The 24837-nt window shown below is 32.1% G+C and overlaps 2 protein-coding genes across 2 annotated transcripts in view; one reads left to right on the top strand and one right to left on the bottom strand.

Annotated features, from left to right (window-relative positions):
- Positions 1-3586, top strand: part of LOC110998755 (MOXD1 homolog 1) — an 80457-nt gene extending 76871 nt beyond the window's left edge. Inside the window, exons 8-13 of the mRNA XM_022267531.2 lie at positions 88-204; positions 714-860; positions 1907-2061; positions 2259-2338; positions 2579-2745; positions 3144-3586. Of these exons, the coding sequence (XP_022123223.2) occupies positions 88-204; positions 714-860; positions 1907-2061; positions 2259-2338; positions 2579-2745; positions 3144-3320 (843 nt within the window). The 3' untranslated portion in view covers positions 3321-3586. The remainder of the gene's footprint in view (positions 1-87; positions 205-713; positions 861-1906; positions 2062-2258; positions 2339-2578; positions 2746-3143) is intronic.
- Positions 3587-5682: 2096 nt separating this feature from the next.
- LOC110998756 (carboxylesterase 1E) lies at positions 5683-23526 on the bottom strand. The gene is made up of 6 exons (XM_045632912.1): positions 23106-23526; positions 14048-14154; positions 12630-13868; positions 9567-9700; positions 8115-8476; positions 5683-6220 (listed from the first exon to the last, which is right to left on the bottom strand). The coding sequence occupies exons 1-5, from the start codon at positions 23509-23511 to the stop codon at positions 8131-8133; spliced, it is 2232 nt and encodes a 743-aa protein (XP_045488868.1). The 5' UTR covers positions 23512-23526; the 3' UTR covers positions 5683-6220; positions 8115-8130.
- Between the last annotated feature and the right edge of the window lie 1311 nt (positions 23527-24837).

Raw genomic sequence — 24837 nt, 5'->3', positions numbered from 1 at the left:
TTAATTTTATTGAAATAACCCAGTTTATAAAAATACAGATTTGTGGTAATTTTTTGTCTGTATTAAAATTCATAAATTAATTTTCAGACTATGCCCGAAGAAGGAATAAACATTGTTTCCGTTTTGCTGCACGCTCATGGAACAGCTCGCAAAATAACATTAAAACATATAAGAGGAAATGAAGAACTGCCAAAAATCTCTGAAGTATGTGTAAAATTAATATTCGCTGTCATATTGTCTGAATATTTAGAAATGCAGAATATGCCACCTAGTGAGCATTTTTAGCACTAAGGCATTTGACGCCGAACTTCAAAACGTATTGCCTTGGTAGTTTCATTGAAGTCTGCTAGATGGCGCTATTTAGCTTTTGTAAATTTGTGATGGCGCTTTATAGTGATACTTACGACGAAGTATCGCGTTTACACACTCGTCCTGCCCACTTCCCTGCTCACTACGGCTGAATGTAAATGCGGCATTAAGTACTATATAATTCATGGCGCGTCCAAATGATTGGGAGTAATGCAATTGCGCCGTCATAGTTTTATACTAAGGTTAAAATTATTAAATATTTTATACAGGTGGCGCTTTAATAAATTTTTATTCAAACTTTTGTACCTCATATATTGCACCAGTCATATACATGCCAGAATAATAAAACTAATTAATTAAAGTTATTCAGAAAAATTCTCTTAATATCTTTTTATTATTTTCAGGAAAACGTTTACGATGCCCGATACCAACAATCCCGAATCGTTCCCGGGGGAAGAAAGTTTTACCGAAGAGATACTTTGATCACAGAATGTACTTACGACAGTACAATGAGAAATAAACCTATTTTAGGTGGATATTCAGCCACTCAGGTAAAAAATTCATTCCGCTCACTATATCAAGTGTTAATCTTGTGTCTCAATGCACAATTCTCAATTAGAGGTCGTGTGTTCGAACGCCGGATTTTTACCTGTTTGTGCAATAATACCTTGCACTATGAAGAAAAACAGTGCGAAGAAACCGGTACTATTAAGATCCAAAAACTTCGACGTGTAGGGTTCATAGTGATTATTACTTTCTTTGTCCTTAAAGAAACACGATCAACGAGACAGATATATAAACATAAGACCAATGCCGAGACCAATGGTTGTAGAGATATACCTTGCATTACATAACACTGTTTTACTAAGTCCATACTAAGCAAAGTCTAAGTCAAAATATCTTTACTCATTTGGTAAGATTTTTAAATTTAGGTATGTCAATAAACATTGAGAAATTAGATTAAATGCCAGTTCTTAAATTAAAGATAAAGATCAGACAGTAGGCACGCAACTCGCCATCCTTTTCGTAAAAATTTACTAATTCACAACACAATCTCACATATATATTATGGTAATGAAATAAGTCTAATTATTATAAATAAAGAAAAGATCCAATACTTACACTACAGAGATTTTAATTACCACTAGTAAAATGTTGTTTATAAATAAAATATAAATGCAATAGTTACGTAATTGACTATCACATGTTATCTTCCACTGTAGGTCGTCAGTTCATCATAATTAGATTATCTTTATATGTATAACGTCACATAGATCATACAAGACATTTCATTTTTACAAATTTGCACCAGGAAATTATGATTTCTATTACTCTTAGTAATTTATATGTGTATCATGATTCTTTCTTTACAAGATATAAGCAAGCTTTTCTTCTCAAGATTATGTTTCTAAGTAAAACACTTGCCATTTTTCATACGTTTAACTTGACATGACAAATGGGTAGACCAATCTTGCTAAATTGGAGTAAATTTAGGAGCATAGTTATACCGTCGATCATATTAACTGTATGAATTATGATATTTTTTTTACTTAACACTGGAAATATTCCCTATTATAATCATTTGTAAACTTTTCAGGAAATGTGTCTATCATTCATATTATACTACCCACGAACTCAGCTGGCTGGTTGCTACTCTATGACGCCTGTGGTGGAATTCTTCGAGACCTTTGGTGTGAAGGAGTTTTATGGACTCAGCATGATGCAAGTGGAGAAAATATTTTTATCGTCAGGGTAAGTATCATTAACTATAATTGGAATTTATTCGTAATATATGCAACAACTGTCGAAAGTCGATTAATAAAACACACCATGCCAAGTTCGATGGCTGTTTTTATTTTAAATAGGTATATTTTACTACTAATTACTAGGGTAACATCGAGCATTTTTGGGATTTAATTATTTTATTAATAATCCAATTTATTTTGCAGAAATGTAGAGAGCTTGCCACAAGAAATCGAAAGTGGACTTACAGCTGTGCAGGGAGACGACCAAGGCGTTGGTTTAATGAGTGAGTATGATTTTCCAATGTTTTTATATTTTTGTCACATTTTACATTGCGGTCAGACCCTTCAAACTTATAAAATGTGTGTGAACAGTAATTAATGTGTAGTATCAACTGAATAAATACATAGATTAATCCCTGCATTACCAAGACTAATGTTTGATTGAGAACATAAAAATTATCAACCTTTCTCCCTGTTCATACGTAAAAGGAAAACAATATAAACAATACTCGTTTTTCTTTCAGAAGGACTAGTCATCAAGGAGCCTCCGGAGTTCCGCAATAAAACCTTCATGGCCCATCTCAATGAGATGCCATGGTCCGAGCCCCTACTGACAGAGCAGATTGAGAAAACCCTTTACCATGGATGGCATATGACATTTTGCAAGAAGAGAGACGACTCTTGGGGAGCGGTAAGATTAAAATATTTTTTTTACGTAGTTACAAGTCAAAGTGAAAGTTAGATTCACTGTGTTTACACACATGATTTATTCGGAAGTTTCTAATTATTTCTCTTTCATTTGTTTTATTTTAAAAAATACATTAATATTTCATTGGTCATAGACAATATCGTAGGATATTGTTGCAACCTCTGGTCATGTTTTAATCGGTCCCCTTGTTTGTATAAACAAAATCCGCCTTAATTATTAGCCATAATAATTGTCCATTCATACAAGAACACTACGTATTACTTACAAGACGTCAAATAAAACCAAAGACAATATCATAGACCATATATAAATTAAAGTATAAAACTTGCACCACCTTATACGTAAGTTTTTTGTTCTTTAGTGTTACTTTTCTATTCCAGCCTATACAAATTCAAAACTATCCGAACTACACGAAGCTTTCGAACAACGACGCATCTGAAAATTCCTGCCACTACAAAAGCATGCGTCTGCCATCCGTCACAACGACCGCAAGTTCAGCATCTACTAACAGTTGGTCGGCGATTTTAGTCTTAAGCATTCTGATTGTTGCTCGGTAATCTTTGACTGTTGTTTTTTAAACCGGTTGCATTTGTAACTTATAGATAATCACCGAAGCGGTCAACTGCGATTATTGTGAGGATGTTCAATGTTTGTATTTATAACCCAATTACCAAAACTTTATCGGAATATTCAAGTTTATTACAAGTACTCACCATGCCTTTTAGAAAGCACTGCCATGGCTTTTAAATGAAATTTAATCTTATATATAAAATTCTCGTGTCGCGGTGTTTGTGGTTAAACTCCTCCGAAACGGCTTTCCCGATTCTCATGAAATTTTGTGTGCATATTGGGTATGTCTGAGAATCGGACAACATCTATTTTTCGTCCCTCTAAATGTTTAGGGTAGTCCATCCGTAAATATTTTTTTTTTAATTTTTAGATTTATTTTTATTTTTTTGTCAACAGCATTAAAAGATACATACAACCCTAAATTTTCAACCCTCTACGATCAACCCCTATTTTTTATTCTAAATGATATACATGGCAAAACGACGTTTGCCAGGTAAGCTTTTTTTTATAAAAGTAAATATTGACTCGCATATGACCGTTTCGGGTATTTATCAAATTCTCGCCCATTGTTTTTGCTGTTTGAGTTTTTCTAGAGCTTATATGTTTCCAAGTGAACAAGTGTATAGTATTATTAGTTTTGAAAATAGGCTATGGTTTTAATTAATTCGCGGTAACTTCAAGTTTACCGGCGATTTCCATTCCGATTTCATTGTTGAGTGCTTCGCTGGTACTTTAATATATTTTCAATGTAGTTTCCATGAAGAATATAATTTGGATATTGATATATAATCGCAGTTTTAGCAACCTTGAGTCTTGTACATAAACTCTATGTATATTTAAAGTACATCATTAAGAATTTGTTGAGTGCTTACCAGCTAATTTCTACCAATTGAAATCGGTTTTGGTTTATAGAGTAGCGGGGCTGCCTCGGAGCTATGACAATAAATGCATAATATTTATTTTTACTATTAAAACGTGTTTCCTTATTTTTTGATATAATGTTAAAACGCGACAATGCAGTAATATAGCAATAAATTGATGTCATAGAATATGAATGTATGTGATTTTTGTACTTATGTGACTTGTTAATGGAGACGTCTGATCGCAAATACACATTTCATATTCAACCTTTCTGTTCAAGACAAACCTTATATTATAAATTGTAAGAGTTTTACAAAGCCAAGCAAGCTTTCTTGCCAGCTAGAAATATTGAACAATTTTCCTTATCAATATATAATACTAACATATTTGCGGTCAGTCAAGGTTCATATATGAGTGTCGTTTTATAGGTGATAATCGATACCAAATCGGTATATTATATTTGTATTGACTAAAATTTCTTCCTGATCAGCGACTTCATACGAGCCAATATAATAAAGGATTTACTATTAAGGCCTTTAAACAATTATCAGTTTTATTGTTGTGTGTGACTAGCATAACTTAGTAATTAATAATTATAATATAAACAGATTTAAGTTATCTCTAATAAGTCTATAAGATGATTGAAAACAACTTGAAATGGCTTTTTTATAACACGATCAATGTTTTATTGTGACGACTGAAGTCATACTTATTTTTCATATTTTATTAACTTTCCAATGACTCTGATGTTGATTATGAAACACTATACAAGTATATCGTATGGGTTCGTTTGTCGTTTAGCTTATTTGAAATCTCATTTCAAATATATCTTAAGGTGAAAATTTTAATACTAATATGATTATTCTATTCATTTAATTGTTTCCGTTTATTATGATGATTTTATTAATTTATTAGGAATGTTATGTGGTTAAGATTAATTGCATTCCTATAACAACTACATAGATAATAATTAGCATTTGTAACTATTATAAAAGTTTTATTGGTTTGCTATACATTGGGCCATACAAAGAAACATGGCTGCTCATACATTTTTTATAAACGTAGTCCAAAGCCAAAACCTTAATATTTATTGGTACGGTGGCTCAATAAGCCATTGGTATTCAATTAATCAGAGTTCATATTCAACAGAACTATTAACACAAGCTGTAACTTCTGTAAATTAAATTAAAAGTTTGTCTATACACAAATGATGTATGGGCCCCAATCGGGGAAACGCCCCCGTCCCCAATTGGGGGTTAGTAATGAATATATAGTAATAAGATTTTACATACACAAGGGCTGTGCTATTTAGACTCTGGATACAAAACTGAACTTTCCTCAACTATTTTATAAATTTTACACGTTCGGGTATTTGAATACGTCCCAAACAATAATTTGAGTCATTTAGAACTATTGTATTTTGCTATAATGTAAGACTAGTTATAAGTATACGCTTAGTAATTAAGGTTTATTTATTAAAAGTCAATATAATGTGTTTTATTACTTGACCATTGTTTTATTTATGTTACACGTAATTGTGACAACTATGTTACTTGTCATGTTCTTTTAGAACATTTAATCCCTGGCTGTGCACCGATGGACTGCGTCTTTACGCATTTCACACTCGCTCGGCGATAGAAAACATCGTGAGAAAATCGGCATGTCTCAAATCTAATCGACATATTATATTTAACATGATATTCTACTTGAAATAAAAATGATCAGATAATTATCAAATATTGCGCTATTGGTTTATTAAATATCTTTTTAGCAACTCGATGTTTATCCAGAGATTTTAAATTCATTTGTAAGGTTTCGTTTTCTTAAAGAAACATTCGACTTTACAGATAATGAATAAGTCTATATTGATGTATATAAAAATGTATTTTTATTAACACGGATATGGCAAGAGGTTTATTATAAATACATTATATACTGAAATGTACCTTTACATAAGATCTTTTAAGTATTATACGTTAGTATATAAAGATGTTTAAGTAAACTTTTTCCATAGATTAATCTTTATTTTTGTTAGAATTATAATCTGGTCTTCTAAATATTTATTTACTATCTTTACATCTAACTTAAATCTAAACTTTATTTAATTATATAAATATACAATTACAAACTAAAAATATATCTAATAACTAGCCTTAAAATTAAATTATTAAAAAATATTATTAAAAGGAGTCCCTTTAGGCAAGGTTCCGAAGATACTAGCAGCGTTCCCCCTTTGAATTGCTAGACTAATTCTTTGTGCGAGGTAGCTGCCAGCTCTTCGTTCTCCTGTGATGTCGACTAATCTTTTTGATAATTCTCTAAAAAGCTTTAATGCGCTAGGACCCCACGGACCAAGGGTCTCGACACCGAATGGGACAAAATCATATTCAGAGCCTAGACCCCTGTATTTGCAGACTTTAGCTTTTTCAGCCGCATCACAAGCCGCACCAGCTCTCTTGTTAGTTCCATGAAGATTGGAAGGGGCCAGTGTGTCTGAACAGGTGGCATCCCATACCAAAACCCGACCCATCTTCCATGGAATCAAACTCATACCGTCCGGTCTCTTGCCATCGTCTCTAGCAATTCCAGTCGGCTCAAGTAGATTAGGCACGTTGACGGTGGCAAGGGACCGATGTATGATATCGTTGAGTGCGGCATGTCTCGAGAAGCGGCCAGCACTTTTTTGACATGATAGTCCGTGATGTCCTAGTTTGTCGACATCACTGCCACAGGGACAAGTATGAGGAGCGCAGACCGGTACCCCAAGCCGCAGACAGGTTGCGATTCGGAGCGTGTCAGGTTCAAGAAATGTTCCTGTATTTGACGAAGGGTAAGCGTGAAGCCAATAGCCGGCCTCATGCGTACCCACGGCCAAAAGCCTAGCACGTGCTGAACCTGTACTACGGCTCAAAAGATTGTCATAAGTCATTTTACTGTCTATGTCGTCCCAGCTCCTCTGTGAATTTAGAGAAAATGGAAAATTTTGACCTGGGCATGCAATTAAGAAAGCGTTTCTAGCTTCTTCCAAGCCAGCAGTCTCAAAGTTTGAAGGGGATGCCCTTAAAATTTGACTTATGAGATTTGCTGAACTATGGACAGAAGATAGGAAAGCTGGTAAAGCGACACTGGAAATTTTGCGAATCCCCAAACCACCATAACGGATTGGTAATGATGCTTGGGTCCACGATTGCTCGTTCAGCTGTATATTAAGAAGCGATTCTAAGCTAATTTTGATTACCTCGTCTACTTGTGTCAAAAGATCTGGGTGATTCCAAAAGGAGCAGCAACGGAGCACATATGTAAATTTTGGGACAAAAAGACAGTTTTTTAAGATGCAAAGTGCATAATGCGGACTAATTTCAAGGAGACGATCAGCAGAATTTTTAAACTTATTAATAGAATTATTAATATATTCAAAAATAGATTCATCAAAAATTGGAGAACCTAAAAGGTAAAGGGAATTACTATTAACTATTTTAATATTTGGAGCCAAAATCTGAAATTTTTGTTTTACTGTATTTAAATTTAAGTCGCAGTTATTTATGAACAGTTCGCATTTGCTGAGATTTAGCTGCAAACCAATGGCTTCAAATTTTGATTTTATTAAAAATAGGTCCGAAAAAACAGTGTCCACATCACCTCCTAGTGTGCCGTCGTCTAAATACCAAACGTTGAAATTTGAATTTAAATTTTTGATTATTTTATTTATTGCCAAACTAAAAATTGCAGGCCCAAGGGGATCACCCTGTTGACAACCTACTTCTGAGGACAGTTCATTTGTACAATATAACAATTTTGTTGGATCAGCGTAACTGAGAAGAAGATAATTATATATTTCAGGTATATGTTGTTTTACTTCCGTCAACAGGGTATCCCTATTAACTGAATTAAAAGCATTTTTTACATCAATTTTTAGCAATTTTTGTTAGAATTATTTTAAAAACGTTGCCTGTAGGTCCGTCTTTTCTCAACAATTTTATCATTGACTGGCGCTTGCGTTGGAGTTTGAGTTTGTTCGGTATTAAATCTTGAATTCAAATTACTGTGAACACTCTGTTCTCTATTTAAATTTGTATTTAGGTTTGTATTCGAGGACTGATCAATGAATACGTTAGGCCTTTGGTCGTACTTCTGTGGGTTTTGCCTGTTTGCCTCCAAAGCCTTCCAGTTGATGTACCAGAAAGGTTGTTTGTCCACCGGAAGTTTGCTGACTCTATTCACAAGATCTCTATCGCCATTCGCTTCTATGGGCAGTGGAAGCGGTTCTCCATCATCACCGAATCTATATATGGAAAAGTATAGGTTATAAAAGACAGATACAGTAATTAAATAGATACGCCGTTGTTCAGGACTTTGGTTGAATTTTGTTCCAGAAGCTGTGTCATCGTTTTTGCGTTGCCTATCTGGGGATAGGTGTTTAGTATTAACACTTAAACAAATGTTTTGTTTTTTTCTTAATAAAAAGGTAAAATATTTTATACAGTTCATGACGTGTAAAACAAAAATTATTGCATTTTAAGCTAACAGAATACAATTGAAAGGACCGGTCCCGAACTTGTACGGCTTTAAGTATTATTATTTTTATTTAGGATATAAAGCCTTAGAACTCAGTTACAATAAAGCACTTTAACAGTTATTTCTGTATTTTGTTCGTCACAAACATACGAAATTTCGAAAGTCTGTAAAATTTTAAAAAATGAAATATAGTCGATTGTGAAACCTATTTTTCTATATAGTTTGACATATACATAGTGTTCAAGACAACGTTGTGACTTGTGATACACATTCCAATATGGACCTTAGAGTTAATGCGCAACGCTAAGTTACGTTTTTCAAAAACATATTCGATTTTCATGCCGTAGTCAAAGTTCTGTAGAAGTTTTCTCAGATAAAAAAAACATAATCTAAACAAATTCAAATTTTCTTTACCTATGGGTATGGCTTGGGAAAAATAGATTAGTATGAATTACGACAAAGAAATAGAAAATTAACGTTTTTTGTTAGTGCGCCCGCCGAGGTGAGATAAATAACGGCACGGTCTTACAAGAAAATAATGGAGAAATATCTAACATTAATTCTTTCAGGTAAAATTTAGATTTCTATACAAGATATGATTTTTATTAAATATTGAAAAAATATTAGTATTTTTTTTATATTATTCGTATCATTCCGCGCGTTTCCAATTGCTTTGAATACACAGTGGGCACAAAACATTATCTACATTTTAGAACTAAAATCAACGCTTTCGTACTGGAGTTTATGAGTTTGGAGATAAGCGTTCCGAACAATCGGCTTGTCAAAATCGCATCAATCCTTTGTTACAGTGATCAATCGATGAGATTTTTTGTTCCATTTTTTGTTCTACAACTCACCTATTTCCAAGATCATCATTCGTTTTATTTTGCAAGTCTGGAAAACCAATGGGGCGAAAGCCCGCGAATGAAGGCCGTTGACCGGTAATCAAATACGCTGACATCAGCAAAATAACCATTTGCGATAGCAATGCCTAAAATAAACATTTAATAATATTAATATCGATAATAATTATTATTGTAATGGAGTGGCACTTGAAGAAGAAGAAGAAGCAGAGTATTTCCGTAAAATTTTTTAATGCTCATTTTCTTTTAATACATAATACGTATACCCGTATATTAGCGGTGTACGTTTTTTTTGTAAATAATATAAATTAATATTTTTTTGTAATACATAAGAGGCGAAATAATTTTCGATCGATTCGTATGTTTCGAGTTAAATTGATGCAATCATACAAAAATACAAATATGTTTTTCTTATATTAATTTATAAAATTAATGTTATTCACATAACCTTTACGTTTGGTATTGTTATAATTCCAACAATAGTCAATATATTTTAGAGAAAAAAGAACATTTAGCTTATATATTTTTATAATCATATATATTAAATTGTAATCAAACAACAACAATAAACAATAACTAATTACTCACCATTGTTGATTATTTTTCCTTATAAATGATTAAAACACATGTGCTTAATACCAAGATTTAAAGCCAACTGACGACTTTGAATGCAAAAACAACTGATTTTAATTTTCCCGTTAGTCATAACACTTTAAGATGGGAAACCCAGAGTATTTTAAACGAGTTTAATTATAATGAATTTAATCAACATGTGATCCATTTCCCTGATCATCCTAGTACGACAGGCGACAGGAACTAAATCTTCTATACAGTCTTTAGAAGCCAGAACCTAGATAATATGTTATCAGACAAGGAGTATCGGTCGTAGAGAAACTGTATGAAGTGGCGAACCGAAATGGGCCATAGTTTAATTGGACCACGATTTCAATGACTTAGAACTTGAGCTTTAAAGATATCATTAACTAATCATTGTTAATTATATCTTTAAATGTTGTAAAAATATTTTGTAAAATATCTAAATAAATAAATTAACGACAATTCCATTGCCCTTAAAATATTATATAAAAAGCGGTACATTTAACATTAGACATTCGAAGATTGTCATGTACTTTCAAATTTAAATTTTAACACTAATAAAAATGGGGGAGGCCTCGTTTCTGAATCTCAATTATCTTAACATATACACACCGGTTTGAACCCACTGTCGTGGAGATGAGTCCACTTACACACACTCACTCCGCTAGCTAAGCGACCCAAATGCCTCCTACATTTGGAGGTTCTGCTGCAGCTGAAAGCGAGCAATTGAAGTGGCACAGTACAGTCAGCGCTGGAAGATTCTCGCTTTGGAGAACCTCTTTAGGTCTTGGGCTCACATTTTTGAATCTATTTCAGGATCATTTTTTAAATCTAATAGGGATGTAGGTAATCAGCCTCCAGTGCCTGACACACGTCGTCGATTTTTTTGATTTTGTTTTGGGTCTAAGACATGTCGGTTTCCTCACGATGTTTTCCTTCACCGTTCGAGCAAATGTTAAATGCGCGCATAGAAAGAAAGTCCATTGGTGCACAGCCGGGGATCGAACCTACGACCGCAGGTATGAGAGTCGCACGCTGACGCCACTAGGCCAGATAATTAAATATATGCAACAGACTTATTGACGTACATAATATTTTTTACTTTTGCTCAACTTGTTCTCTGATAATTTTAAACAAGCGTATAATTTGGCATAACCAGTTTTATTCTTCGGGATCGTATTTCCTTTACATTTTTTAATAATAAAATTCATGACCCATCATTAGTGCCCACAGCTAGGACTAACCTTCTGAAAAGGGCACATATGATTCGGTGTATTAATTATATTATATATAATACATTAACTTTACGAAAAACATTTGTTGACGGGCATTTTTCATTGTCCGTCAAGTGAGCTGGCAAAAGTTCTATTAATTATTAGTGCCTATAGTTGTTACTTAATTTCTTGTATTTTTTATAATGTAATTTTATTTGTTTGTTTTTTTTTGTTCGTCTGTAAAGTATATACTTATTGTTCGCTCTTGTCAATTAAGGGTCAAATAAGGCAGGAGTGTTTTAATATGAATAAAATTAAATAAATTTCGTCTTTGCAATTAAACTGGTTTAACTTTGAGTAAAAAGTAAAAGTAGTAAACATGCTTCTTAAACCCAGATATCAGTTTCTGGGTAATCCATAAATACATACAGCGTCATCGGTCATACACAATATAAATAAGGAAAAATATTCCGTGTTATCTTCCATTGCTAACCTTAAAAAGTATTTCCGATTTAATATCGAATTCTGTACCACTACATGGATATTCAATAAACTATTTCAAAACTAGGATTCGTATTGAAATGATGCCATTAGGAATTACGAAACCTTGCATTACAAAATTTAAAATTTAAATCAAATGTTTGTATGAGTGACTCTATAAATGTTATACACGAAGTTCATACAAAACGTTTCGTCGTTGGCACAGTAACGCTAATGGAAAGATTTCATTTTTTTTATATAACAGGGTGCAAACGGGCAGGAGGCTCACCTGATGTTAAGTGATACAGCCATATTCTTAAGTGTTAGAATATGGTTGTTTTTCCCAGAATAAAACTGACAACCTTCGTATATGGTATAGCACTGAACAAGGTGGATACAATAAGCCGATTGCATGTTATTTTATAAACTTGAATTGGTAGATACTATACCAGTTTTTTCTTTAAGAGTCTTCTATTTAAAAGCTATGCCGAGTCATTGGCGGTAATTTGTGAAAATATTACAAAGCCTCTATCTATTTAATAGTATAAATAAAGTTAAATCTTCAGATTAATATATTTCCAAATAAGTAATATGTACAGATTTAATTAATGTGTTATACTTATCTCGATCAAATAGTCTACTTACAAAAATAATATACAAGATATGTTTCTTAATTATGTTAAAATATTAAACAAAACAAACTAACAACCATCATTTGTAAAACATATGCTAATGTATTAATGGTAGCTCCTGAATCTTCCTGTACTTCCTTACAACATTTCGTTCCTATTTCCAAAACTTTAGGATAAAAATCTGTCCAAAACTCAAACGCTTTGTAATTGACTGTATCTGGCGTGCTCATTGTAAAATTTTTCCTGTCAATTATAAAGAACCCGGGTTTCTCCACTTCAAAAGCATTCCATTGTATGATTACACCAGAGTTCGTCGGATTCGAGTACCATGCAAAATTGGTCCACATTTTCATTATAATGTCTGATATGCTCTTATCTCTATAGTCCCATTTATTCAAGTCTTCGGGTAGTGGTAAATATGGCATCCCGAATGTAAAAATCAAATCAAAATTGTGCGGAACTGCTACCCAATCAGGAATTCCTTCGTTTGCTATATCAGAGAATGGCTTTAAGTCAAACCGATATAAATAAATTGGAGCGTGCTTACTTATATACTTTGCAAGTTGATATGTCGTTGCCCCATAAACTTTATCCGTATAAAAATCGAGAAATTGTTTCCGTAAGACAGTCTCGTTCGTTGTTGGTGGAATTGGTTTATAGAAAAATGCAACTGCATCTTGAATATGATGCTGGTTTGTAAAACATGAACTATTGTCCACTGTGATATCTGAAAGAACTACTTCTTCACGCATAACATCGAACTCCCTTTGACTTATACCCGAATCTTCGTTTCCATCTTTATCAAGTAACAGAGCATCTTCCATATTGGTGAAGCCAGTCAAAATTGGGACGGGACTGAATATTTCATTTTCAAACATTTTGCTTGGCAAATCCGTTAGGAATGGAACTGAAATATTGCTAAAACCATTATCGACAAGAGGTTTCCATTCCGCTAGCGGTTCACCGATATCCAAAAGTGCTTGATAATTAACTCTTCTAAGACAATCTAGCAGTTGGTAGGTAGGCTTTCTAAAACAACTGAATGCAGTTGCAACTTTATCAACTGTCACGATTTCTTTTCGCGCTATATTCACTGTATCCGGCGAGAGAACGTTTCCACTCATAGCAATTGCTTTTTGAAAGAGCCCTGATGAGTATGAAGAGAGCAAATGAAGACCTACGCTCACAGCCCCTGCATCGTGGCCGAATATACAAACATTGTCTGGGTCGCCTCCAAAACTTTCAATGTTGTTCTTGACCCAATTTAAAGCGGCGACTTGGTCTAATAAGCCAAAATTACCGGGTGCTTCGTTGTCGAGTGTTGAGAAAAATCCAAAAATATTCAGACGGTAAGCCACAGAGACAAATATAACCTGGAAATGTGAATACTTAATTAAATTTTGCCCAACTTCTCTGATTGCAAGAACTGTGTTAGCATAATGTTACAAGTTAGGGTCTGTTTACGAACCTTTTTGAAATTCTTGTTATTATAATTATAGTTGAGAAAACATTTTACAGTTAAACTTATTTTAATATATAAATTATCAGTTACCTTTTGTTTAAGCACTAGTTGAAATGGGTTGATGGAATTTGGGCTCCCCCGTACGAAATTTCCGCCATGAAACCACACCATAGTAGGATAACCTTCAACCTTTAAATCTGAAAAAAAAAAAATGAAAAAACTAGTAAATTCTCAGAAAGGACACTATTGGCATGTGCCCATATGGCACACATGTTTCTGCATCACTGGCCAGCTAGTATCTTCCCGTAACACTAATTAGCCCTGAGTATTCCTGACTGAGTTTTGCAGCAGTTATTTTTGATTTGTATTCGATTTTCAAAAACCATCTCAATACTGCAGTCTCAAAGCCAGCCATATCTTTGTGAGAATTTCAATCACTTTCGACTGCATTTCGTAAACTTGATCTCTTAAGGAAGTACTTTATTGCTTTTCCTTTGAGCAAAACTTATTACACGTGTTCACTGTTTTGGCAATACCCTATTACACAGTATACCCTAGAGATTTCTAATTAAGCTATTACACCTATCCTTGGTAATTAAACTTTTCTCGTTATGTAATTTTGCCTACTTAATATTAATAGGTGTTCTGTAGTTCGTCTAATAATTTTAATATAGTCTGTTGTTGAATAACAAACATAAAATAAAACAAGTAAGTAATAAATCGTATGAATCAGTTCTAATAGCACCATTTTAACTTAAGTACCTACTCATCTGTCTGTCATGACAGCGTAAACACAATTTAATAGAATGAGTCCAGACACAGTTTGAACGCCTCATTGTAGTGAATTTTATTTCCAGCGAAATAGTAAGTAATTGTTTTGGGCTAGGAATTATAAATGTCTTCTAAAAATTAAAAAAAAAACCAATTAATGTCTGGTAATGATATATATCAATAAAAGAACCTTAGTTCTAATAATTGATACGAACGGAAAAAGTTTAAAAACGAAGCATAAAAACTCTATAATAGTTTCGATGAATATTTGCCACCAACTGAGTTATTTCCATAATTATTTTAAATAAACAAATAAATGTTGAAGTATACAAATGTAACTATTAAAATAGCAGAAATAATCGCTATTTACATAACAATTATTGTGTAAATTCCACATACATTTCCCTTTCTATGATGCATGTCAAATTTAGGTCAGAAATGAGAGGGTGGATTAAGGTTAGTCAGAGTGCTTAACGTACACTATTGGCACGGAATTCTTGCATTAATGACTCAAATTTATTCAAAGGTCTGCATTGTTTAGCTATATTTATAGCGTACCAATGATATTTGGGTCATTTTTGAGCACTTAACCTACTTTGGGTGACAAGAAATTGGTATGATTTGAGTGTTAATAATAACGAATATTATTCTTTTTGTATTAAGAATTTCACAATGAAATGTTTGTAAACGACATATTTGAGATAGTTTCTTTTATTTCATTTCCCCATATAATTTCTTATTAAGTTACTAAAACCATATTTGATCTTATTACACGTTTGTCAGTCAACTCCTAATAGTGGAAGTAATTTTAATGATTTAATCAAAATTACTGTTAGATACACCTTTAATTTTTCATGACGGTGCTGATTATTATCCAATTGAGACTGTGGTGGCCGTCAATATATTAAAATAAAATGTATAGAATATATATAACCGGGCTTCTATTAGGCTATTATTAAAGCTACGGTTAACGATTATTTAAAGCTTAAAAATTATCTAATATCAATATCAAATCATAATAATAAAATATTGTTACGCCACGACACTGGTTGTGTTATAACAGAAATATATAATAAAAATAAATTGATGACCACTTTGTCACGTCGATATGAACAACGCTGATTGCTATAGTATTTTCATCAGGCGTTTCAATGTAGAAATAACATCGTCTAAGACTATGTTCTAATTAAAAAATGAATAAGGAAACAATAACGGATCCTGTTTACTAACGTCTCACGAACTACCTTTTTCTTATTTAAGCATCTTTATAGTACCTCTAACGATGGTTAAATGTATAATTAATATAAAATGTTTCAATAAAAATTAACGTTTATTTGCGAAAGTTACAATTTGTTTTCATAATCATTATACAGAGTGGATACTTAAATTTTACAGCAAAGACCCTTAAACTCTTAGATCCTTTTTAATGTGAGAAAGCGTAAAAATAGTTGACATTGATTTAGTTTTGAAGATTATAAGTTTTTGTTATGTTATGTTGTCGGTAAACATAATATGTTTTAGTGATGGGTAAGTTTCGAAGTGTATATATTGTTTATTAGATAAGAAAAGTGTGTAAAAGGAACTTGGGTTAGTACGATATTTATTTAATTAAGTGATAAAGATGGAACTGCAACATCGTTTAAGAAAAATACGCTAGAACTCAGCATGGTTATTAAATAACCAACAACCGAACATATGAACTAATAATTGTGTAATAAGCCTGCACTAGTTAATGCCAAGGCATCCACAGCCAAGGTATTCAATAGACAATGCCGTATGAATATGGATAAAAAATTGCAGCCCTCGAAATTTTTTCCGAAATTATTAAGATTTAAATTAAAAGACCGATTAAAAAGAAAGAAGAATAAAAAAACATTTGCCATGCAATTCCACTGTTTAGTATAAACAAATTATAAAGAGAAACTATCAATTAAACTCGTTTGAACTTATAAATGATAGAAAAACAAATTTCAAACGTATCGTGATAATATGCCGTATAACATATACAGTGGGTGGCTTTATGCAAAACACGGCAAATCTTTATAATGATCGCATTAAAGCATGTAAGTTTATACGACATTTGCATACATTTTATGCATTTCAGCAACCTTTTAGCGCCTATGTATTTGCCAAGATAAGCGTACAATCTATCATAAATTTTATCCTAAGATACTCAATGGGCTTTATAAATAGTTATTTGTCTATTTCATATCGTCAGTCTTCAAGGGCGAATCCAGCTTTGGCGCTAGTAGGGGGTCACATAGCGACTGACATGTGTACTTTGGACGCAGGCTTTTTTTTAATACATAATTGGAGGTGGCCTATACTTTTATAAGAGGTAATTGAAAAAAACAATATTTATTTTAAGTGTGTGTATATTTCAAGTGCACGTTAGTATTAGTTAGTAGTTAGTGTAAATGTTTCAAATAATAAATGAGTCTTAATTATAATAATGTAATTATATTAATATACAATTACAAACTAAAAATATATCTAATAACTAACCTTAAAATTTAATTATTAAAAAATATTATTAAAAGGAGTCCCTTTAGGCAAGGTTCCGAAGATACTGGACAGACGTTTCGTCACAATCCCATCTGATGCACGAAGGTGACGCCGGTCTAGGTGATGCCCATTTAACTATTTAACTATCCAGACAACATGGAAGACGCTTGAAGTTCCACTACTCCACGAAACGACAATAAACGTGGAATGAATTTTACTCAGATTCGTCCACGTATTTTCGTGATCATATTACATAATATAATAATTTACGTAGTATTAAATACACGCATAAATCTAGGACCATAACGAGGAAAAAAACTTTCATTGTTTTCCCGAGAATTGTCGTTGCTTTTATATGTAATTCTATTACATAGGTATATGAGACATGTAAAATCAATTTTTCACCTTTAAACCAAAGAAAATAATCATATTTAATTTCTATTTTAGGGTAGGGTGATTTGGTGCGTGCGTAATTCTCAATTAACAAACGGAATAGCAATTAATATATGCGTACAAAAACATGGGATATTTTCATATTAAATTATACGGAATACTTGGCCGAAATTAGAATGTAGTCTTGGGGTTATCGTCCCTTTTTAATCATAGGTACTTTATTGATTATTTTTTTATTCAAATGCATGTCACACAGGAAAAGAACACAACATGTACCATGAGCTTGGGATATATAATATATATTCTGAAATATTTGATTTACAGAATAAATAATCATAATTAAATGAATAAAAAAAGTGTTCATGTATCCCAATATACCACTAATTCATTTAACATTATTGTGTATAATTAATCATATTGTATTGAAAGTATTTTCTTAAAGCCTTTGTAGAAATGTTTTAAACGTGCCATAATGGATTAGGCCTTCATACATTTTTGATACAACGTGAAGATGGGATTACTTTCAATTTAAGATTTCCCAAGAGGTTTGCAAAAACTACGGGACTTGTGAAGACGGGAAAGTACAACCTCTAACAAAAACTTTCAAAATTATTATTTAATAAGATTCCTTTTTTTGGTTTCATATGTTTGAGAATTTGGCAATGTTTCTTTAAAAAACATTAATGGAGGAAAATAAAAGTAAGACTTAGGGCCTGTTTCACAATGTTTGGATAAAGTACCAAATAGCTATGCAACACATAAGTTATTCGATAGATAAAAGTTCCGAATAAGATACTCGAATTTCGTGACGAATAGCGCTATCTGACAGTCGTGACGCCGAAAAATAGTTTTAATTCTACCAATAAGTAACAAATAGGTTATTTGGAACTTATCCGGACATTGTGAAACAGACCCTAAGTAAAGTTATTTTTAAAATGTTATGTAATTTTTACCAAAAAATTTTTATTCACAGATTAGTAGTTCTAAAATTAAATGCTACAATAAAATTAAAACGAAATTCGGTTGAGATTCGTCATAATAATTTCTAGAGCTCGGATTTCGAATACACCTTCAAAGTCGTAACTTCTAATGAACGTATATAAACTCTAAATGCAAAACGCATCGCTTTTAGCCGAGATTAGGGTCTGAGCCCAAAATAATGTATTCATCGATACTTCAAAAGGACTGGAAAGGCTGAGTTGGGTTTTAATGTGACGAGGCCCTCACCTTTACACATTTGTAAGGTATCAATCCACTCAACGGTTAACTTAGATACCGATGATTTTGATACGCAAAATCTGATACTTTCTATGTTAAATTTCATAGTAAATCTTTTAAGAATCTGCGCTTTTTGAATCTTTCAATTATTTTGTTTCTTAAATGCCTAACCACATGAAGAATTATAATCCAAACGCATGTTGAAATATGTCTATAACAAAGTTATGCCAGCCGCGAGGTATATATACAAACCTTAGCCAATGATGCCTGGGGCCAGTCAGCTATCTGTTAGCTAATATGCTGTTAACAGATAGATCACGAAATAAAAGTTTGGGGTAATACATAATAAACGACCGACTTGGTGGAGTTTTTGGTGGTTATAGACGTATTCCTGATGCTGTCACACTGGCTCGGGTTATGAAGATTCCTCGTAAGGTAGGAAAGAAAACTATTTGTTTTTCGATGTGATTAAATTAAATTTATATTGAAGTTATACTTTTTTTGGCACGTTAGAGAAAATAATGCGAGTAAATTATTACGATGCGCGCGATATCAATAGTCATCATTTTAGATTTTTCTATTGTTAGTATCGTAGAATAAGGCGAAAGATAAAAATTTTGAAAAAACTTGTTACGCCAAAGAAGTATCAAAGTCTATTATTTAGTGTGTATATTATTTCTAAATAAAACCTATTTTCATGATATAAGAGAAAAGAATACTATGTCATTTGATTCAACTTGAGCTGACTATTGTAACTTAATTTAGCTACTAATAACTTTAGGCACTTTAATATTTGTTTCGGATCTCATATTAATTAAACCTTTAAAGGATAAAACTTTAAAATTAGTTGCATATGAGAGTAACCAAAGTGGTTTTAATATAAAGGAACGTTTATAAAGCTGAAGTTGAGAAAGAAAATGCGTATACTGTTATGTTATTACCACTCACTTGGGCGTCCTTCATATGTTTCTTACGGTAATTTTAAGCTAATGTTAGTATTTCTACAATATTCGTTCTTTTAAGAGGATTAACAAATTGACTGTAATAATTTAGAAATAAGAAACGACCTAACATACGTGCTAACTATATGTATGTCGCAGTAAAGTAGTTAAATCAGAGAGTAAATTGAATTTCTAGATAGTTAATTAAAGCTCGATGTTCAATCAAGTCGCTAAAGTCCGTCAAACAAGTGACTGAACGAAACGTTTAACGAGTTACCTAAACGTTCCTAGGCAATAAGACTAACCTAACCATTTAGGTACAATAAAACTAAACACGGAATTTCCAAGCTTTTGTTTAAAATTTCATCAAAAACCTTAATTAGAAACCAAAAAAAACCACTCACACAGCAAACCAAAGTTTGCTAAAAGAGTCTCTAAAAGTAATCAGCTGTTATCGTGACCGCCATCTTGTTTTATATTATTAATCAACATGCTGGATTTCGGTCAGACAGGTAGTTAAACGTTTTCGACGCTGCTTTAAATATAAATCAAATTGTTAGTGATTGTATTGAAAATCAATCTTTAATTTACTTCTATAGATTCAATTTACTCTCTGATTGAATTACTGCGACATGAACATACCTATTTTAAAAAAAAAACTTTCAGAAAAATCATTGTAAGCTATGTCGACTATAAATAGTTTCAATATTGTCTTAGACTTAAAACCTAGTTTAACTTTGTATAAAAAATATGTTTACTGTTTTCGAAAATGTAAAATTTAACGTTTTCAATTTTCTTAAAGGAAGAATATGAGACACTTTATTGAAATATGTTTGGATGGAATTTTATTTTTCATGTTGGGAAAAATTGCATTCGAGAGGCGTCTTATATACGATGCATGTTCCTTATATTAACCGATTTTAAGCAAGCGAGTGTTGAATCATACAGCTGCATGTATTCTATATTTCTATTTAGATAGTAGATACTTCAAAGTTGATGGATATAATCCTTTTTTCATTTAAATTAAGAATTATATAATTCAATAACGATCAGTTCTTATCTTATTCTTACTAGAGTTATCTGTAATAAATCGCTTGGTAGCGTTAGCGCCATCCGTTATGTTCAATATATGAATGTTTTAGGTAACCAAGTGTGAATAAATAAATATATTCGAACTTAGAGAACTTTCCATGTTTCATCAAAAACGATGTAGTAGTTTTTGTTATATGGGTATCCAAGCTCTTCTAAAGGCGGAATTTCGCTTGGTAAATAATTTTCTAATAGATACAAGCAGTAAAAGATTTTTACATTGATTTAAGTACTAATCCCCAACTTAGTATTTTTAAATGCAAATAGCAAAATACCGAATCTCCAGTCGTTTGTGTAATTAAGGCGATGCTATCAAATGCCTCAAAGCTATTACAAGATTAATTATCACGTTTGACTTGTCTGCAGAAGTTATTTAGAGTTCATTGTAAGAACCTTTTTAAATTGACCGAACATTTTATACTAAAATATATTTAGTATATATATATATTTGTCCTTGTACAACATATTTAGTTATTCTTATCCAATGTTTGAGTCTCAGTTGAAACAAAAAAATCGAATTTTAAAACGTTATGATTTCGTTTCGTATGAATTGTTAACTGTTTTGTATAGAAGGAATTTAAAATGTGTACTGTTACTGTTTATATATATTAAGCAACGATTTTGAAAAAAACTACTGAAAACCTTTTTAATTAAAATGTTTATGCTAATTTCTGTATTTTATTAGATACTCAGTAATTTCGTATTACGCACTTTAGTGCAAATGAGTCATATTAAGAATCGACTTAACAGCAAAACAACAATTCAAACTGAATTGAGGTTATTATCAGATCGTAACTACCACGTGTATTTGGAAAACTAGGCTACTAAATGACTGTGTAGCCTATTTTCCTGGCGGCTTTCCCTTCTATATGAAACACATAAATCTCTTCAATCTTCTGTGTTAACGGATTTTCTTATACGTAATAGGGTCTTTGTTTTGCTTAATAATAGAACATATGATGAATAAAAGCCCATTTTCCTTAAGGCTCTCTATATATTTTTAATTAGTCTGATATTTGAGAAAAATAAAAATATCATATCATTTTTATACTATTTGCAATTTCACGAAAATGGTGTAGATAAGGCTTAAGCCTTAAGAAAAACATTTTTTTCAGTCATATTTATAAATACTTGCTAATTTTAACAAATTTTAACATTTTATATACATTTACTGATACTTACAATCAAAAAGTGAAGTTAAATCAAATAAATATTAAAATCATGCTCATACGTGTTGAGTTTATAAAACGAAATGTATAATCAATCACTCTCACTTTTCTTGTAAATTCACTTAAATTTGAACAAGTCTTTCTATTTTATCACTTTCAAATTAATATATTGTTATTCTTATTCCAAACCAAACTTCAAAACTAATATATTGTTGTTATTATTATCAAATATTACATTATGTTCTTTACGTCACTATACTAAACTTCGATAAAAAAGCAACATGGCGCGTAACCGAAAAACGTGACGTTTTCTTACAAAATTTCTCCCATACGTCGATAAAGAAGTTTCACTTCAAAAGGTTAAAGATATTACAAAGCTCCCTGATATTTGGGAAGAACCTGTCTGGGTAAAAGAGTCAAATACTATTTTGTTATTATCTTTAACCAGCAGGTATTTAAGTTCAAAGGTTAATTTGAATAAGATTCCGAGTCAGGACTCAACGCTTAGTATGACTCTGGTATGTCAATTTTGAATCTTAGCCAGTCAAAAGGATGATTTATGTTTTTTTATTAATGAACAAAGCATTGAATTTAAAGTTATGTGTCGTTTTCCTATTTATTTAATATACATATGCTATACACATTAACTAGCAATATGTCGTATGAAATAATTTAAACTCAACTCATATAAAGTATTTAAGAAAGTTTTATTAAAAAAAAATATAGAATAATTTAATCTAAAATATAATATGTTACATTTAAAGCCCAATGTCGTTTGTAGTATAATATAATAATAGCAGTATTATCAGGAGCGCGTCAAATGCCTATGAAAAAAATCTTCAACTTATATGTTGGTCATCGTTCAACCATTTAATGACTTGTCGGGTTTTTGCGTCAAGAAGGCTCGCAAGTGCGTTGCCGGCCTTTAAATAATTTTAAACTTTAAGAAAATTGTGAGTGCCACTCTCAAAATATAGATGTTATTTATTTTAAAAAAATTGATTAAGATATCAAAAATTTGCCACAGAATAATTATTGAATAGCCATAAAAACGCTACTCACCATCAGGCACATATACATTCAAGAACAAACAATCTTCTGAATACTCCTTCTTCCGCGGCTCCTCCATTTGCCCCTCCAACAATTTTGTAAACAGCTCATCGTGTCGGTTCAGTGGATTCAGGACGTCCTCTTTCTTAGGACCACTCTGCATACAGTCCGGGGCGAAAGCAGTCGCGTTCCTCACACCTTCCCACTGTGGCAAATCCGTGTATTCTGGAGGGCTGAATCTCCTAAATTCAACTGGAGGTTGGGCATACGGGATGCCGAGATACGCTGCGATCCTACGCGTCCGAAATCGCGTTATATACATTCCAGATATTGTGCCTTGGTTAGCGATAGTGACCTGTTTGGGTTCCCGCGCTGAAAGAACAGTTGATAACAACGACAATACGGTGAAAAATAGCATTTTGATTACGTCATAATTGAGATCCGAACAGTTTGGAAGGTGGTGCGTTACTGTTTCTCGTGCTGAGTTTGGGTCATAAACAGTGGGGTTGTCCGTCGTTATAGAAACCAAGGAATCGCTTTTGCGAGCTTAAAGTGGGCAGAAGTGCCACGATATATTTTGTTATTCGTAGTTTTTTTACTGGTTTGGATATTATATCAAATAAACGACCTAAATATAAATGTATGAAATTTAATATAATATATTATATATAGTATATTGTTCTTAATGATATAGGCATACAAGTAACCTATCTAAACCGATTTTATTATAATAGTATATTTTATTTGAGATGTATCTGCACACAGGAAAAATCATTTTTGTTGGAGTTGCAATTTCATCTTTACCCAATTTCTTTAATAAACTTCTAAAGAATGTAAGAGACAAAAGCTCACACAAAAATCTACCTACATATGTTATCGAATTTGGCTTCAAAAAGTGTCCTCTCACTATGCAAATATCATTATAATGGCGTCCTTTGTCAACGATACTCTACCAGATTGACGTATCATATCCTCTTAATTATAAGCTGAAAAGTAATGGGCCCTTGTTTATTTAATACTTCTATAAAATAAATATGTATTTATTTCATATGTGGTGAATGGCAAATTAATAACCTCTTATTTCCATCTTATATCTTTGTACGTAAGTTAAGTAACTGGTTCACATAATCAAAACTTTTGAAGTAAGATACAGTTTTGAACTATACGGAGTCAAATAGATTATGTTAAAGTATGCAGTGTGTGCTTCAGCTTTGAAATTCATATTGACTTAAACTTGTGAATTTCTAATTGGCACCTATTCGCGTTGCATGAGAAAACATTAAAATGTCATTCATAGGAAATCTAAAGGAATATTATTAAACATGTATAGTCCTATGTCTATATAATGTAAAATGCTATAACAGGTATGTACAAATTTAAATCTCAAAAAAATCAATAAACCCCACTAATAAGAATATATTTCAAAATATATTTCGTACTGATGAAACTCATTATTTTTTAACCCTTTTAAAGATTAATAAATAAATAAATAAGCAACATTGAATATATACAACATTATGTATTAAGAAACCCTTATAATATACCAATACTTATAATATAATAGTATACGCACAAAGTCTGATCAATTGTAATAATTTTAAAAAATTGGTAATTCTAAATGTTATTAAGTCTATGAGGTAAGCTTGCGACGCGAAGGAATCGCGTGTCGGGCTAAGTATTGGAGTCATTGCATTCCGGCTTCGAATCCACTCCAGCAATCTCGTCTATATAGGTCAATGCGACC

This window comes from Pieris rapae, chromosome 21 (genome assembly GCF_905147795.1).
Source record: "Pieris rapae chromosome 21, ilPieRapa1.1, whole genome shotgun sequence".
NCBI lineage: Eukaryota > Metazoa > Arthropoda > Insecta > Lepidoptera > Pieridae > Pieris > Pieris rapae.
This window is presented reverse-complemented; position numbering and strand designations above follow the sequence as displayed.

Excerpts from the sequence above, each read along its gene's own strand:
- LOC110998756 (XM_045632912.1), bottom strand. The coding sequence starts at position 23,511 with ATGCTATTTTTCACCGTATTGTCGTTGTTATCAACTGTTCTTTCAGCG. Across the intron at positions 14,155-23,105 it reads GAATGTATATGTGCCTGATG|ATTTAAAGGTTGAAGGTTAT; the intron begins GTGAGTAGCGTT and ends TTTTTTTTTCAG. Across the intron at positions 9,701-12,629 it reads GAACGAAATGTTGTAAGGAA|GCATTGCTATCGCAAATGGT; the intron begins GTACAGGAAGAT and ends TGTTTATTTTAG.